Source organism: Lepisma saccharinum, chromosome 27 (genome assembly GCF_977018435.1).
Source record: "Lepisma saccharinum chromosome 27, izLepSacc3.1, whole genome shotgun sequence".
NCBI lineage: Eukaryota > Metazoa > Arthropoda > Insecta > Zygentoma > Lepismatidae > Lepisma > Lepisma saccharinum.
Window position 1 is genome coordinate 41,535,735 of NC_139255.1, and position 18,322 is coordinate 41,554,056.

Sequence of the window (18,322 nt, forward strand, 5' to 3'; positions counted from 1 at the left end):
CCCCTTGTGGTCACCCCTGCATCAGTCCTTATCGCCACGATTAACGCAAGAGGCAGAAAAGCGACGTAAAGTAACTGAAACAGGAAGAAAGAAAACTAGACAATGTTGCCTTCATTAGATGAGAAAGAGTGGATGTCCCAAAGGTTCTAGGAGAGTTGAATTCCAAGCAGGGTACCAACATCACATTGTGTTCCTCATCTCATTCATTTTTCTAATCATGGTTTGTCGTTATCCATTGGAAGATGACAATAGGAAGGGCGGAGTGTTTGGTTGGGGAACACTCTTTCGTCTTTCCTGCTTCAACTGCCTTGCTTTACAATTTGATAATTTTACCTTTTTCAGCTCTTCCTTCAAAAGAAATAGAATGTGGTGGAAACACATTTTATTGAATTTCCAGATGATGTTCCGTTGTGTTGCTAATGAGAGAAATGTTTTTAAATATTGTGTGAATTGAATATTTCTTATGTTCTCATGTTAACCATCACATTTTGGGCTGCACAACTTTTAAAACTATCTGTATAACTTACCATTTCTTCCACGCTCGTTGTCAGAGTAAAACCCGTTTCTCAGGGGTAGGCGTCCGGTCAAGAACGCTGCACGTGCTGTAATGAAACAATATAGATGAAATAATCATATTTGTATGTCACAGAAAGCTAGCACCAGCCGAGAAAAGACGTGTCCGAAGTTGCGCATACACGGGAGAGGCGGGTAATCCCGTACAGAAGGTGATATGCGCAGTGGCGTCTCGTGGCCTCAAATTTGGCCGGGGCTTATTTTTTAAAGAATTTAAAATATAATGACAATTCACATGAATTACAAAAAATTTGTATTTTTTTCTTCTAGACTACAAAACTGGACTTACTTTTTTGAAAGAATTTTAAATGTAATGACAAATTTCATGAATTACAAAAAAAACGGGTATTTATCTTCTTCTAAACTACAAAACTGGACTTATTTTTTTAAAGAATTTAAAATATAATGACAATTCACATGATTACAAAAGAAACCGGTATTGTTGTGAAACATACCTTTCTACGAACGTTGACTCCTGTTCTTCTGCTCAGCAAATTTTGTTATTACTTTTTCGTTGAAGCCCTCTATGTTTGAAATGTATTCTTTCTCTATTGTAAGCAAGTGCCAAGGCATTTGGTCTGTCTTGTCCCACTGCATTTCTTAAGCAGGTTTTAATACGCTTCAATGTGCTGAAACATCGTTCAGATTCAGCTGTTGCGACTGGAGTTATTAAAACTATGTTCGACATTTTTACTGTTTTTGAAAAGGTACCCTCTAAATAATTTTAAATAAAAAATGAATGCAATCTACTGATAGAGTGTATGTTTTTCAACTCTTCACTACAATAAAGAACACGAAGTTCCCTCTTTAGTTTTCCCTCTTCTATGAAGGGATAATAAATCTGGGAAGATGCCTCTGTTTAAAGATTGTTCTCTTTCATTATGTCCTCGTAGAGCAAGTTCATGTCGACCGCAGAATTTTAAGCAATCGATAATTCTATTTAGTAGCTATATGCCTATTTTTCCGGACAAATTCATTGTGTCTTGTAATTGACAGCCTATGTCCTTCATCAATTTGTGTTCGAACATCAACCCTGCCAAACTCACTCAAACATAGCGAATGAAAGCCACCAAAACAATACAGAACAACAAGCGAGATCGAACGCGACGCGAAGAAACTAGCCCCGAATCAGCACTCAAATCCATTGGACTCTCCCCTTCTCTCTCTGCTAGCACGTGACCTTCACTGTAGCGTAGGTGGGTGTAGGCCACGCCTTCCTTTGCGACGTGCCCCGGAAAACGATAATTGACATCAATGCCGCTAGGAGCGCTGTCGTATCCATTGCAATAGACGATGAATTTACGTGGGTAAAAATCGCCTTTTAAAAGACTGTGTGATAGTTATGCGTTATGGTGATTGATAATTACGTCAATACGTTCGCTTTTCTTTAGGGGCTAAGCCCCGGAAGCCCCAAGGGACGAGACGCCACTGGATATGCGTGAGATCACTTCAATAACGCTTCCAGGTTTCTATCCACTATTAACTCCAAAGGATGTTGATCCAAAACCTCTTAGGAGTGTGCATATTATATTTGTGTTGAAGAGTTGGCATCGCACAGCTCGTTTCGTGGAACTGCATTTCATATAGGCTTTGAACAAGCAAAGGCATAGTTGTATAATATAGCGTACTTTGGAAGCCATACTGAAATTAGTGTCGAATCTGAAGGTGATAAAGGCGAAACGTATGTAGCGGGTAGCTGCGCACACGCTTTACGAAAGGATGGTCCTTTGACATGAAGAATTGTAGTTATTGTTCTTAGTTTGTTTGTTCCCGTGGTAAGCAAACCATATCAAAATTCAAGGAAAGGTCACGAAATTTCACCTTCTACCAGTTCAAGTACCAAGTCACAGCAGCCCTGACTAAGCCTTCCGAAGACAGAAAAGTAACTCCATTAGCAGAAATAATACAATGTCGCCTGTGCCAGATGCCATCAACAAGAGAAGAGCATCCCACAAAAGGAAAGCACAGAGGAGTGAAATGTTAACTTCAAGTCATTATAATGCCTCCCTGGAGGAAAAAAAAAATTAAGTTTAAAGCCACGACAAGCCGGTAAAAAGCTCTATGCAAATGGGCCAATAGAGTTGGTGTCCGGGGGTTCCAATCATATGCTGAATATTTCTCTACGAATGGTATTTTTATTTGTGTACATTTATCCTACGTTTCTGCTTAATAAACCTTTTCGAGCAGGCCTCAGACTCCAGGAAGGTATCAACTCGGCCAAGCCTGGCATCTACCGACCTGTTGGGTGAGATGAGTCAAGGCGAGAGCTTATAAAACCTTTTCCTGCCCCCACCCCCCCAAAAAATAAGCAACGGTTAGGCTGGAGAGTTCATGTGAACTATTCTACCTCTTCCTACGTTTCTGCTATAAACACATATGGTGCAATATATTTATTCTGATGAAAAGTCTCTTGTTGCCCCTCCATGGAAAATAATTTTGTTAGCATCCATGTATGCGAAGATACAAACACTTACAAGAAATATCTACCAAGGAATTCCTGGTTCCAATCCCGGCCTGGCCATGGGTTAGAGTGACCAACTCACCCGTATCTCCCGGGAACTCCCGCTTTATAGCTAATTTTCTTATCCTCCAGGCCCCCATATTCTATTCTAACAATAAAGATTGCGAAATTGAAATTCACTTCGATACTCGTAAAATACGAGTTCGGCGAGACATACAAAACTTCAAGTAGACTCAAAATCTTGCACGTTTAGCCTTCGGCGGGTGAATGCTTATCCTGCATCAGTGGGTAAATACATGTAGGATAACACTAAAAAGCATGCAAATTTGTACATTTTTATCCAGCATTATGACCTATATATTACATAAAAATGTAAATTATTTTTTTGTTTAATATTATCCATTCCATGAACAGCTAGTGGCTAAAAATGCGCAAAATTTGTCGCAAGTTAATCACCCTGTAGCATGGGTGTTCTTCACGAGTGTCCTTCATTACTTCCATCATATCATCATTCATCATCATAGTCGCGATTAGCCAAAAGTAACAGAAGAGCGACGTAAAATAATCTAATTCAATCATTCAACATAAGAAATTTACATACCACATTTGCTTTCAGAGCTCGCATTGTTTGCTAGAGTTTTGTTGTGCATTCAATTCTGGTTGTAATTTCTAGTACTTACAATACATTGTTATTTAAATTTCTTGTGCTCTTGTAAAAACACATGAATGTGTGTCGAAACGTCGAGTGAATATATAATATTTAACACAAAAGCATATTTTTATATTGGTACCAGAGTTATGTAATTTATATGCAAAGTTCAAATTGTTCATGAAAATCGACTTTTTTTTTATTTTGGCGCTCCAATAATATCGTCCTTACAGTTTCTTGGCTTAGAAGAAGTCTAAACACCTGAACGATTACTATACTTACAAGGAGAGCATAACGGATTTGCTGAATAAAATTCAGGAAAGAGCATTCCTTCAGCCGCCATTTGATCTATATTAGGAGTTTCCTTACTAGGCTCGCCGTGTACCCCAAGGTCACCCCAACCCATCTGAAACGAGAAACATTGGAAAAGTTACAACTGATCATTTTAAGCAACCTTCATTTAATAGACTTACGTAGCCACGAAACCAGGGTGCGAAATCCTGAGGGGACGGGGGGATTTCCCCCACCAACAATCTAGGCCTCAAAAATCCCCCCACCAAAAAATTCCGAGGGGGAGAGTTTTTGATATAACAAAGAAAAGATAAGCAATTACTTTTATTTTCAAATATACTTTACTAAGAATAATATCGAAAACACAAATTAGTGTAGTTGTGAGTATTGAATGCTTTCTCTCTCAAGAGATCATTAACAAATCTACATCAATACGAACAATAAAAGTAAAACAAGAATGCAAAACAATAATAACTATGAAATCTAATTGATTTATATTAACATAAAACACAAACTAAACAAAAAATTACACATAATAAAACCACTTGAACTATTTTATAATTTATTAACATCTTTAACCGGTTAGTAAAGGATGCAATATCTGATATGTATAAAACTAACAAATTAATTTCCTCTATGTAATTAATAATCATAATTATATATTTTTATTTGAGTAATTTATTTTTACTTTTATTAACATTAGAAATATATTTGTGGGGGAGGGGTTTGAAGATGAAGAACTTTCTCCCCCCACCAGTTTTCAATGATTTCACACCCTGCACGAAACTATTGAGAATATCTAGGCAACAGCGGAGAAAAAAAAAAGCAAGCGTCGGCCAAAGGTCCAACCTAGAAACCGGGCTTTGCTCCAATGTTAGAGCGTTCCTGGAGGCACCCGATACATGTCTGGGACGTTTCTGCGGTAGCGTACTAGGCGGAAAGCTCGTTGATTCGCTACTATACACCAGTGGCGGCCGGCGGCAACTATGATGAGTAGGGGTCGGAAGTTGAGGAAAAATCCTTTTTTTTCCCCTAGTGTCCGAAGATGAGGCCCAACATAATATATGTTCATTTTGGATCATTGTAGGCCAGAAAAAGGTGGGTTTTATTTGTCCTTTTTTTGCCTTTTTCGGCGTTTTTTGGCTTATTGGTCCGTTTTTAGCCTTTCTTTTAGGTTTTAACGGCTTTTTTTTGCAACTTCACCTTCTTTCGACTACGTTTTTACTGCCCATTCTCAATTCGAATCATCATCAGTTCACCACCTCTTAAATATCCTTTCTGTAGTAAAGAAATATATTTGAACCTACCCTGAAACGAGAGAGAAACATTTTTGGACTGAAAGAAGATGCATTTCATTCATATAGTTCTTTCGCACTGTGTGTTCCATACCACCAGAATTTTTATTTTTTTTATTCATTAAACATGTAATTAAAACTGAAGTTATTAATTAATTTGGATCACATTTATACGTCCTTTTTTCCGTTTTTAGGTCTTTTTTTATATTTTTAGGTCTTTTTATAGGTCTTTTTTTGGCAATTTATAGGTCTTCAACTTCCGACCCCTAATGATGAGTAGTGCCAACGTGATGAAGAAATTAAACAAGGAAACAAAAGAAGCTCTCCGCAATGCACACACACACACACCTCGCTCCCTCCTTGAGGTTGCGCCCCTGGCCAAGATGTTTAACTTTTAATTTATCCTTGTTTGGTAACGTGGAAAACAGTGTTTAACGCACTAATCCGATCTTTTATACACTATAGGACACTTCCCTAAAAACAACAATTACAAGAGGAAGGACAAAAATACTTTCACCTTCTCCTCCCCCATGCACATGTATTCCTTCCAACTGGACGTCGAAAATATGCTAGACATTTGATGTCGAAATGTCAAAGGAAACTCGCATCATCATAAGATTTTTACTTTCATGTTTTTAAAAAGTGTCTGTATGGCCTTTTAGGCGCATCTATCTATTTTATCTAAATGTTCATTTAACTTTGGAAAAATACTACGTTCCTTTCTCCAAAAGTAGGCAGAAAAGTAGATACACCCTTTATCACAAATTACTTCCCCAACGGGTCTTACAAATCAGTCATATTTAGCGACTTATCTCTGAAGGTGGCAACTGTGTCAACACTGCGAAAGTTCCCTCGTCGTGCCAGACGAAAAAGGGCACGGCTGGTGTCTTATGACCAGCATGTCTCTCCCCTTTGATCCGCCGCTGCTATAGACTTGAACAGCTTTAACGTGCCAACATGATCCTCTCCTCTCCACCTCTCCGTGATAACTACATTTCCCAACACAGATACAGGTATGTCAGCTCGCGTGGCTGCTTATCACAAAATTGTAGTCGCCAATAGAATCGGACGATCTTTAAGGAACACTCTGTATATAAAATTTGTGATGGATGAATAAAGCACGGGTCACATCAAATTACCAATGTTTTTCTGATATTCCAATGTAAATCTAAGCCGGGATGCAGTGCCGGACCTACAAGCCGCAAGACCCCGCAGTGCGGAGGGGCCCGGATACAAGTAAGCCTTTAGGGGGCCCTCAGCCATTGACATCGTAGAGGGTTCGCGTATGTAAAAAATAAACGTAGTTACTCAGGAGTACAGAAACGAATGCAATATATACAGGTAAAGTTAAAGTTCTTGCGGCCCCCGTGGTTAGCACATCCCGCTACGATGTTCGCTTGGACCAGATGTGAGGTACTAACTAATATGCAATTAAATGACGTGTTTAATATTTAAAACCCAACACTTCTGATTGAGAATGACAGCATTACGGATAAGGAGTGACTTACCCCATTGCCTATGAGTAGCTCTGTCTTAGCAGTGTTACCTCCTCGATGAACCGCAATTAAAAGTTCCCCCTGCTCCTAGATTCCTATGTTTTGTCCCTCTCGCTGCGACCTTGGCTTACCTGCCTCAAGAAGAGCCACGCTGCTTCCTGTGTTGAAAAACAACTTTCCTGAACAAAATCTAGGAGCAGGATCTGACACGTTTAGACAAGATTCTACCCGTAGCGACGGGATATGCTACGGATTTACTGACAAACATTGAAAGTAGTGTGCACGAACGAACGGAAAAACGAAAACTATGAGAATTTAAGATAAACATAACTGCTTAAATAATAGTTTCTGTAGCTTATAATTAGCAAGTAATTATTACAGTGGAAACAATAGTACGCAAACTGCTCATTCACTCTAAGAATGAAGCTTTGTGAATGCACCAAGGCATCCAACAAAGGAAAACAAATTATCAAAGACGCCGCTGCTCCAAGAAACAAGATAACAAAACAACAACCGTCAAGAATGGAAACCGATTGACGACACGCAATGCAGCATCTCCTAGCCGTGTAGAAATGACATTTTGTTTACATATTTATATTTTACACTTTAATTAAAGGAAACCAACTGAGATGCAGCATCTAGAAACGTTCTTCGATTTTTAAGTGAAACTGAGTTATGCTACATGTTAGTCAACTGTTCAAGCCTCTTTGTGGGCTTTACACTACAATTCTTGCTTGCTACTTTGCGTTATCAACATAATAACGTATTTATTCTGTTTGGGTGTGCAGATGAGTGTAGCCCACCCAGTGGCAACGCCCCTGTCTGTGCATAAAGTGGACTTAAGAAAAAACCTGAAGGTGCATAGGCTTACAAGAAAAAATAAAATGGTTTTCCAAAGATTAAATCCACTTAATGCTAACTTGAAATGGGTTAACAATTTAAGTTGGACTTTGAACTTGGAACATCTTGATTAAAAGGCACCAGCATAACTACCATACTATCGGAATGGTTGTGTAAAAGATATGATGGAAAATGGAACAAAATAATGTCAAATAGATTATATTGGGTCCAAATTTTGTTCTTTTTTTATGTTATTCTTTATAGGTTGACTGTAGAGTGGGATGCATAAATATTACCAAGCATATTGTCTTCGTTTTGCACCACGAGAGCTTCCAAGAATTGAAAGAAAACACCAGACAACCAACTGACAACCTCTGCATGATCAAATGTAAAAATCCAGTCCTTGCAAACACGTAGGATGCAAGAGAAATGATAATGAAAGTAGTCACAGATATACTAAGCAATACCTATGCGACCTACTGTACCATGTATTGTTTAACTCAGTTCATACCATGTGTATTGTGAATATTTTTACACTGTGCATACAATTATTATTATTTTTTATTTTTTTCCAGATCTTCATTTCTAATTTTCAACATTCACAGTAAATTCCAATTTGACTTGATTGATGAAAAGCTACACAGTGACACTTTTGGTTTTTATAGACTGAAGGAGTAAGTTTGTTGATCTCTTGCAAGGATGAATATGCCGGACGACAATGAACAACCAAAAGAAGGATCCATGGATATTTCGATGCTTCAACCGGAAGTGTCGTTTGCCAGGTTTGAACATTGCCGTCGCACCACCCACAACAGGGAAGCTAAAGTTAAGAAGTGTGTAGGGACAGGAGTGTTACAAGAGCTTAAGCTGGAGACCGAATCAGCAGAAGTAGATTTATCAGCGAACGGTGCCAGTGCAGAGTTTGAGGTGGAGATTGAGTCCAGTGAGAACACACCACCAAGTGCGAAATTGCCCGAAACATGTAGACAGACTCCTCCCTATGTTAGTGCTCGCAGTAAATTAGATGAATGGAGAAGGAATTGTACTTCTTTGCGAGGGGTTAGAAAAGCGACTGTATTTAAACCCCCGAAGATTCGAAGTCAAGCCTTGCTTCTGCTTAAAGTATTTAAAAAACAGCCACGAAAGCATGGCTTGTACCAATTCGTTCTGTGGAAGGAAGCACTGAAAGCTGCAGAGATCAGAGTTGGATCCAAGAAGAATATAATAATGAAGAAGAAGGTACGTGCGTCAAAATCTCAAAAGAAGCAGCTTGTGTCGAAAAAGGAGTTTGGTTGATGACACCATGGAAACTTGTCACAGTGTCTGAAGGATTGGTCCAGAATTGAAATTAACAGTGTTGGATACTTTTGTGCATCTTTTTTATTGTAATCAATGTGCATTAGTATATCATATTCATTAACATGTGTTGCAAGGCTTATTTCCAGCAAGTCTTGTTGAGCAAATTTTGTGATTATTTTGAGCCATGTTCTTGCTCACATTAGTATTTGTACTACGTTACATGATGATTAAGAATATCATCTATGTGTGCTTTATGTAGCTGCATTTGTTATGGACAGTTTAAATGTGAACATGAGGACATTACAATCAAATTATTTTTCATACCAGAAAACGAGTGAATTAAAAAAAAGGTTGAATTCTACATTTTGAACACGGCTGTGACCACTCGTGTATAAAATATTATTAATATTATTTTAAATTTTGTGCCAAATGTTTCATAATTCAATGTGTTCTAGTCTTTTGTATGGCACAAGACTCATATGTAGTGCATTACATTTTTCTGCAGAGATATACTATTTAATATAAACCATAGCACAGATGGCATTATGACAGAGTGTCTTTTTATAATTTTATGACTTCATTATTTTAAGTTAGGTCATTGTTTAAGGAGAAACATTATTATGGTCTGTGCAAATGTATCAGTTGGATGTAATAAAGAAATAATTTTTGGTATTTATCTATTTTTTTGTGGTATATTTTCCTTGGTCATGTATACCTAAAGTAACCATCTTGCTTTTTGTATAATGTTGCCATAGATCTGGGCTTAACCATTTTCTGCAAAGATAGCGTAATTATAATGTTTTTTGGCTGCTGGTAGAAATGTTACTCAAATCAGCGTATTAAAGATGTTCAATTATATCATGCAAATATTTTTGAGAAGTTGGTATTTAATTCTATGCTTCATCAACATATTAAAAGTGAGATAAATCACAACATGTACCTTGCTTGGACCTCTGGATTTTTGAACCAGAGATGGAAGAGAAGAATGAGTCAAGGAAGGGTTTAGAATATGGTTAAAGGATTTAAAAGTCTTGTTTTTTTTTCTTCTTCCTGTCAACCATACCTGCACCTTTTCATAGGTGTGTAACTGCATGATTGTGCAATCATATATTAACATAAAACAATATTTTGGATTGTTCTTATCATGAACACAATAGCATATCAGCTTGATGAGTATCAGAACCTTTCTTCCCAAAAGAAAAACACTGGTTAAAAGGGATTAAAAGTCCTGTCCTGATCATGTCACTGAAGCAATCAGCCATTCTTTTAGCAACTTGTGATTTTATCTCGTTTTTAATACTAAATATATCAGATTTTTTTTTACTCTTCCCAGAAGCAAAACTGGAGGGTGGTCATTTTGCCCAGGCCATATTCTTTGGGGTTCATTTTTTTCCCCTGGCTAGTGTTGGGTGGTGAAGAAAGTTATTGTGCATTACATTTTCAAGTCATGTTCATTGAGAAGAACCAGGAAGATTTACTAAAGAGCTTTCAAATTTTTTCAAGAGTACCAAAAATTTCCTTGTACTGTTAGTAAGACTTATCTGCCTCTCCTGTATCCTCAGAACAGGATCTCTTCTGAATTAAATTCAAAAGAATGGAGACCAATTGCAGGAGCGTGTGGTCATGTCTGTTGTGGAAGAAACATTGAAGTTACATGACATTTTAAATATTTTGAATACCAGAAACTATCACAAAGGTGAAGTTGTGCTGAGAATGAAGCATTTATTTATGATAGGCAACAATAATGGAGGAAACGCAGACGAAATGAATATTTATGCACTGGTTCTCAAAATTGTTCGTTCTAAAAATACAACAACTGACCTGTACTTGAAAAGTTGGGGCAGGAGAAAAAATGCAAACATATATCATAGCAGTTCTTCCACCAAAGAGGCAGGCTGGTGTAATAATAATGGAATCCACAATTTCATGACCAGGCTATATTCACTGAAAAAGATCATCATACTGAATGAAACAGCAATATTAGCATTCCGGGTTTGAATCCTGGCTTATGCATGGATGTTTGCGAGTGTCCATTCATCAATCTCATCCCCATCTTTGCAAATTAGCCAAAAGCGGCACAAAAAGCGAAGTAAAATAAATAAATCAATCAATATTAGCATTCCCATTTTCGTTTCCTGCTTACATTTTAGATATTAATTCATTGTCAAACTATTTTCATCTTTGCACTTAATCGACTTGCACCTGTTCCAAATTTCGTACATGATGAATTTCCACGGGGATGATGATGAGACACTCGCAAAGAACAACATGCCCAGGTCTGTATTCGAACCTGCAACCCCGAGCATCTTAGCATGCTATGTGACTACTCCGCCACGGAGGTAATAAATTAGGGTGAGTACGCATAAATGTAAAACATTATTACATATGAGTTTTACCAAAAAATGAAACTCCTTTTACTTACTATTTTTCTCTTAACTCTTTCCCTTTCTTATTTTCTTCTTTCATGCCTTATGTGTCTCTATCTTTCTTAGCTGTGTGAAGATACCAGTGGGAAGAACGGAGTGGTTCAGTATAAGTAATGGACTAAAACAGGGAAGTGCTCTTGCCCCACTGCTCGCTCTTCATAATTACAATGAATGCAATTAACAAAGAGGTGGGAAGAAGATAGGAGAGAAAGAAATGAAGGCCCTGTTGTTTGCTGATGACTTAGTAATATGGGGAACAGGAAAGAAGTAGTACAGAGACAGCTTGATAGTTGGAATGAGGAAATCAGAAGAGCAGGAATGAAATTCAGTGCAGAAAAGAGTGAGGTGCTAATAACAACAAGAAACGGAGCTAGAAATGAACCAAGAATAAAGGTGGACACAGAAGAGTTGAGGGTAGTGGAGAGCTTCAAATATCTAGGAAGCATAATTGAGAGAAGTGGAAGAATAGATGAGGAGATAAACAAGAGGACAAATGGGTGGTGGAGTATATCAAATCTCTCGAAGATTAATATGGAACATGGATGTACATATGAAATGCAAGAAGGTAATATACAGAGTGTCCGAAAAGTCATGCAACCCGGTGTTTACGACCGTATAACGGAATAGCGAAACGGAATGAGAAGAAACGCTTTCTGCCAAGAGAATGCCCTGTATATTGGGAAAATTTAGAGAGACAAACATATGTAAGAACATGCATGTTTTAATAACAAATAATCAAAGTGTTGCCAAAGGCGGAAAAAAAAATATTTGCAAATCGTGTATATTGATGCACAGAACTCACTGAGGTAAATTATTGCAAGATTTCACAATACCAACGAACAATTTGGATGGCCATCTAATGAATTTGACAGAAAAAGATGTTTGACGAAGTTTCAAAAACATTGCAAAAGGGAATAAATGGGCTGTTCCAAAAATCGATGTTTTCACAATATTACGAGGGACACTGGCAACACTGTTGGTGTCACGTGTCACTAACAGATGTGTTTCTCCTCAGGCTATCACACTAAGGCACTTTTAACGACAAAGGAGAAAGTTGGTTATTCTCGAACATATGCAATAAATTACATACACCTTGCAACCCTGAAATGTGGGTATCGCTACAAATTAAAGCAAATGTTTGAAGTGTCCACCATTTTCTTGGATACATAAGTTGGTTCGCTTGATCATGTTCTCAGATACCTTCCTGAGGGTTGCAGCACCGATATTATTAATTTCCTGTGTAATGTTTCATTTCAGCTCCTCCAATGTTCTGGGTCTGTTTGGTATACTTTCCCCTTTAAGTAACCCCGCAGAAAAAAATCTCCAGATGTTAAATCGGGCGAGCGACTGGGCCATAAATCCTTGGATATTAGACGATCACCAAAAAATTATCTCAGCATACGAAGAGATTCATTAGATGTATGGCAAGTTGCTCCATCTTGTTGTAGCCAAACATCACGTTCGTCTTTTTCCAGGAGAGCAACGAATTGCATTATGAGATCCCCGTACACAGCAGAATCCACTGTTGTCTCAAAGAATAACGGTCCCACAATACGACGTCGCGATATTCCACACCATACACCGATTTTCGGAGAGTGCAAGAGTAGTTCATGCAACTGATGCGGGTTTTCTGTCAACCAAGGCCTGGAATTTTGGCTGTTGACATACCTATCCAATTGAAACCACATTTCAGGGTTGCAAGGTGTATGTAATTTATTGCATATGTTCCAGAATAACCAACTTTCTCCTTTGTCGTTAAAAGTGCCTTAGTGTGATAGCCTGAGGTGAAACACATCTGTTAGTGACACGTGACACCAACAGTGTTGCCAGTGTCCCTCGTAATATTGTGAAAACATCGATTTTTGGAACAGCCCATTTATTCCCTTTTGCAATGTTTTTGAAACTTCGTCAAACATCTTTTTCTGTCAAATTCATTAGATGGCCATCCAAATTGTTCGTTGGTATTGTGAAATCTTGCAATAATTTACCTCAGTGAGTTCTGTGCATCAATATACACGATTTGCAAATATTTTTTTTCCGCCTTTGGCAACACTTGCTTATTTGTTATTAAAACACGCATGTTCTTACATATGTTTGTCTCTCTAAATTTTCCCAATATACAGGGCATTCTCTTGGCAGAAAGCGTTTCTACTCATTCCGTTTCGCTATTCCGTTATACGGTCGTAAACACCGGGTTGCGTGACTTTTCGGACACTCTGTACAACACACACTATGTGCCAATAATTACGTATGGAGCAGAGACTTGGACAATGACAGAGAGAGGCAAAAGAAAGGTGCAGGCAGTGGAGATGACATTTTTAAGGAGTATATTTGGGAAGACTAGAAGGGATAAAATAAGGAATGAAGAGAACCGACAGACAGTGGGTGTGGTGAAGCTTCAGGACAGGATAGATCAAGCACAAATGAAATGGTTCGGACACATGAACAGGATGGATGCAGGAAGACTACCAGTAAGAGCTTACAATGCACAAAGAGTGGTAGTAAGGCCAAAGGGGAGACCAAGATGTCGGTGTTTAAATTCCGTACAGCTAGTGTACTAAAATACATAATTATTCTATTTTGTTACTATATTTTATACACAAAAGTTAGGGTGAAATTTTAGTCACTAAGTTTATGTGATGTGACTTCTCATATAAAAGCCGGACCCTGTGGCTAGCACATCGCGCTGCGACGCCAAGGGTCTCGGGTTCGAATGCCGCTCGGGCATGGTTGTTTGTGAATGTCCATTCATCACTTTCATCAATCATCCCCATCCTCGCAAATTAGCCAAGAGGCAAAAAACGCGAAGCAAAATAAAATAAAAATCAAATTCTCACATAAGACTGTGATTTTTGAAAATTTGAAAACTAGAACAATTTACTCTTTGGATTAAATTGTACAATATGAAAACTGGTAATTACAGGTGGTTCTGTTTGTAAAGGTATTTATTAAATATGTACAGAGTGTTCATAAATTCGTTTTCCAAAACGTTTTGACATTAGATTTTAGTCCAAAACATTTCTGGCCCCTGTACTCTACACTAATATTTGTCGGTCTAATGCAGTGCTTATTTTTGGTTATTGTGTTCGAATACTAACTAACTGAACCTTATTTTTGTTATTAACGATAACAATTAACAAGCTTTTTACTTTTTTGTAAATTGAAATGAACGATGGAAATTTCCAGGGGATCGACCTCCCGAAGCCCGCTCATCCCCATCGTCGCGATTAAGCAATATGGAAGAAAAGCGACGCTAAATAATAAATGTATTGTTATTCTGTGTTAGTGACGGTGTATAAAAGCTGCGATCACATTCAAGTTGTATTGGCAAAGTAGAAATACGGCAACTCTAGGAGGGACTATATCAATGACCTTCTACATTAATAGTTCAAGAACAAGTCGAGTGTTTCACATCTTCTAATTATCCAGCTTGGTTCCTCCCGACGTCCGCTCAACAAACCAACGACATGGGCGTCGGGAAAGGGGTTGGGGTCGACTCCCCCCGCTGGAAATTGACATAGTTCATTTCGAGTTACAACAGAGCAGAAAGCATGTTATGTAGTTAATCGCAAAAATATAAAGGTCATTTAGTTTGTAGTCTGGCACAGAGGCGCAACCACGAATTTTTGTCTGGGGGGGCAAGTACCAGAATAAACATACCAATAATAATAATAATAATAATAATATTTATTAATTATATATATGTAATTATATTAATTAATGTTATTATTGTTATTTTAATAAAAATAATGCAAATAATAATGTTATTATAACATTATTATTATTATTGATTTGCTTTATTTTACTTCGCTTCTTGTGCCACTTTTGACTAATTTGGGAAGATGGGCGTAGTGATGGTATGATGAAATTGATGAATGAACACTCACAAACATCCATTCCCAATCCGAAATTCGAACCCGGGACCAACATTATTATTATTATTATTAGTAGTAGTAGTAGTAGTAGTAGTATCAAAGACGTTATTGCCCTCGTAAATTATGCAAAAAGGGGATTAGATGTTGGTGCTAAAACGATTTGAATCATTTCTTCAACACAATCAAATTCACATTAATAATGGAAAACAGGCACACAAACTATACTGCTGGACAAAAAAAACCGGACACTTGCATTTTTTGTGATAATGCATAAATTCTGATTCGAAGGTTAACTAAAGGTTGCAGAAATTATTGGAAATAAGAAAACCTGAATATATTCAACAGAAGGCAAATTAAAATGTATTGTTAATAAGATAAATTAGAACAAAAACGAAAGTTGCAGAAAACTACCAAAGAAAAAAGAAAAAAGGAAATCTTACCAATATTTTTTTTCATATTGTTAACTGGTACTGTTGGGGTATATAAGCTGTCTAGTAGCGGGTGTTACCTCCCCTGGCATCAATTACAGCTTGTAACCACCGTGGCATACTTCGAATAAGGTTGACAATCACTTCTTGGTCCAATTGCTCCCATTCTTCTTGAATAGCACGTTTTAGCTCTTCAATTGTTTCTGGAACTATTGCGCGGTTTCTGATATGTCATTTCAGTTCATCCCAGATGTGCTCTATCGGATTTAGGTTCGGACTTTGTGGTGGCTATTCTAATCGCGTAACCGCAACTTCGTCCAAGTACTCCGTGACAATATTCCCAATGTTGGGACGCGCATTGTCATGCATAAAAACAAAGTCCAGGCCTATGGATGGTGCATATGGTACTACATGATCTGCCACACATTCTGTAATATACCTACAAGCTGCCAGTGCCCCATTCTCTACAAACCAACTCTGTACGTCCTTATAAAGAGATACCTCCCCAGACCACATGACACCACCGCCTCCAAAGGGTGTTATTTCAACGGAACAACATTGCGCATAATGCTCATTAGGTCTTCTATACACATGTTCACTCTCGTCTGATGAACGTAGGTTGAATTTTGACTCATCGGAGAATAAAACCTTTTCCCACTGCTCCACATTCCAACGTAAGTGTTTTGTAGAAAATTCCAGTCTTCGCTTCCGGTGACGTGCTAACAACCTGGGACCTGCAGCCGGCCTCCGAGATGATAAACCACTTTCATTCAGTCTTCTACGAACTGTTCGTGAAGAAACCACAGTTCTATGAACATTTCTCAAATGCTGTGCCACAATATTTGAAGTCGTACGACGGTCTCTTAAGACTATGATACGCATTAAACGATCTTCCCGTGCTGTTGTGCATCGTTTCCGACCAGAACCCGGTCTTCTATCATAGGAACCAGTTGCATCATACCGTCTGAGACCTTCATGGATAGTACTTCGTGCTATATTTAGCACCCTAGCAATATACGACCATCATCGCGAAGAGCTACTGCTTTTACTACCTCTTCACGTCTCATTTTCAAGCTAGTAAACTTACAATACATTTGCAAGAAAAATACCAGCAATGACAATGTCAATAATATCTGTTACTATGGTTACTATGAACCAAAATACATGGCTCTCTAGACATTAAACAAAATAATACCAACAGGAATTGAAAATCAATAAATTAAAACAAAATGCCATGAAATTGATTTTAAGCCTACTAGGTGTTCCAAATAAGTAAATACAAGTAAATAAATAAATAAATAGATAAATAATAAACGGAAAAACTATGGAAAATGTTCAATAATGAATGTTCAATTGTTCAATACTTAACTGAGAGCGTAATTCATAAGTAATTGCAATTCAGATGTCAAATATTAAGGTGTCCGGTTTTTTTTGTCCAGCAGTATATTTTTGAAAGACAGAAAATGCTTGATGAATGCATTCCAAATGTTATTCTTTTTTACATTAACATGTATAACTTTCATCGATATATGTATAGCTACATGAAAGTTTAATCAAAGCGCTGACCGCAGCTTCAAAAATTCCTGGCGACGGTCATGATCACCAACACGTCATATGGTTGATAAGCATGGACTTCTGGAAGGGGGCTACGGCCCTCCATGGAAAATGTTGACCCTATACAAATCCCAATCAATGTGTCAATATTTCGCACAAATTTCATTTCAGTCATAGTGATTATTAGAAGGGTGTTGCAGGAGCATGGTAACATCAACCTGACTGTTTCTAGAGGGGACAACGACTATTGTAGTAGGATATGTGCCCACCCCAGGAAAGAAATCCTGCGGACGTCCATGTTGATAAGGCTCATGTTATCCTCCAGAGAGACATCATATTTGCATTGGCTGTAATAGATATCGTTGTCTCTGCCTCCAACACACAAAATAAGCTCGCCTCAACACTCCTTTTGTCCCCATAAGATAGCATATCTCTCACAAGCAATCAATGTGCGAAGTGCAAGCAGTGTTCTATCTAAACTGTAGAGAACTATGAAAACAAAGCATAATTTCTCAGCCATACCTCTGATTTCAACGGTTTTCGTTGAACATTAAGAACTACTGTGTATGTATTAGTTATACTTACATTGATCTAAAGAAATAGCTGTAAAATATACTTACATCATCCATCATCATTACGATAAAATTCGGACCAGCGGCATTTCCTTCTATAATGAAAGGAAACAAGAAACACAGCAATGCTGACAACATTTCCGTTGTGTTGCTCGTCGAAAGGAAACTGATTTACTATGACGGATAACAGAATAATTTACGAGTTGAAAACACTACGAAAATATTCGCTTATCATCCTTTCCAAGTGTTGAGCCTGTGATTACTGATAAAAACCACACAGAGGCAAAAATAAACGTGGTTAGGTGGTCGGTGTCTCTACCCGCAGTTCAGAAAACACCGATAACATCTCGGTAGATAATGTGAATAGACGTGGTGCTCCGGAGGAATTTCCCATGGAAATAGGGGGGTGGAGGTGGCAAGCAAGGCATCATCCCTCGAAACACAGCTTCAGTTTGAAGTTATCGCGTTCTTGTAACGATTTGTACCACCAACCTTATTTTGATTGACTGATTTGGTTTATTTTACTTCGTTTTTTCTTCCACTTTTGGCTAATTGCCAACATG

At 37.9% G+C, this 18,322-nt stretch overlaps 2 protein-coding genes across 2 annotated transcripts in view; one reads left to right on the forward strand and one right to left on the reverse strand.

Annotated features, from left to right (window-relative positions):
• LOC145979975 (uncharacterized) overlaps positions 1–9,576 on the forward strand; it is a 54,750-nt gene extending 45,174 nt beyond the window's left edge. Inside the window, exon 2 of the mRNA XM_083112914.1 lies at positions 8,181–9,576. Coding sequence (XP_082969040.1) covers positions 8,305–8,901 — 597 coding nt within the window. The 5' untranslated portion in view covers positions 8,181–8,304 and the 3' untranslated portion in view covers positions 8,902–9,576. The remainder of the gene's footprint in view (positions 1–8,180) is intronic.
• LOC145979974 (N-acetylgalactosamine-6-sulfatase-like) overlaps positions 1–18,054 on the reverse strand; it is a 57,447-nt gene extending 39,393 nt beyond the window's left edge. Inside the window, exons 1-3 of the mRNA XM_083112913.1 lie at positions 17,808–18,054; positions 3,966–4,089; positions 528–602 (exon numbers count right to left, since the gene is read on the reverse strand). Coding sequence (XP_082969039.1) covers positions 528–602; positions 3,966–4,089; positions 17,808–17,897 — 289 coding nt within the window. The 5' untranslated portion in view covers positions 17,898–18,054. The remainder of the gene's footprint in view (positions 1–527; positions 603–3,965; positions 4,090–17,807) is intronic.
• Positions 18,055–18,322: the final 268 nt, after the last annotated feature.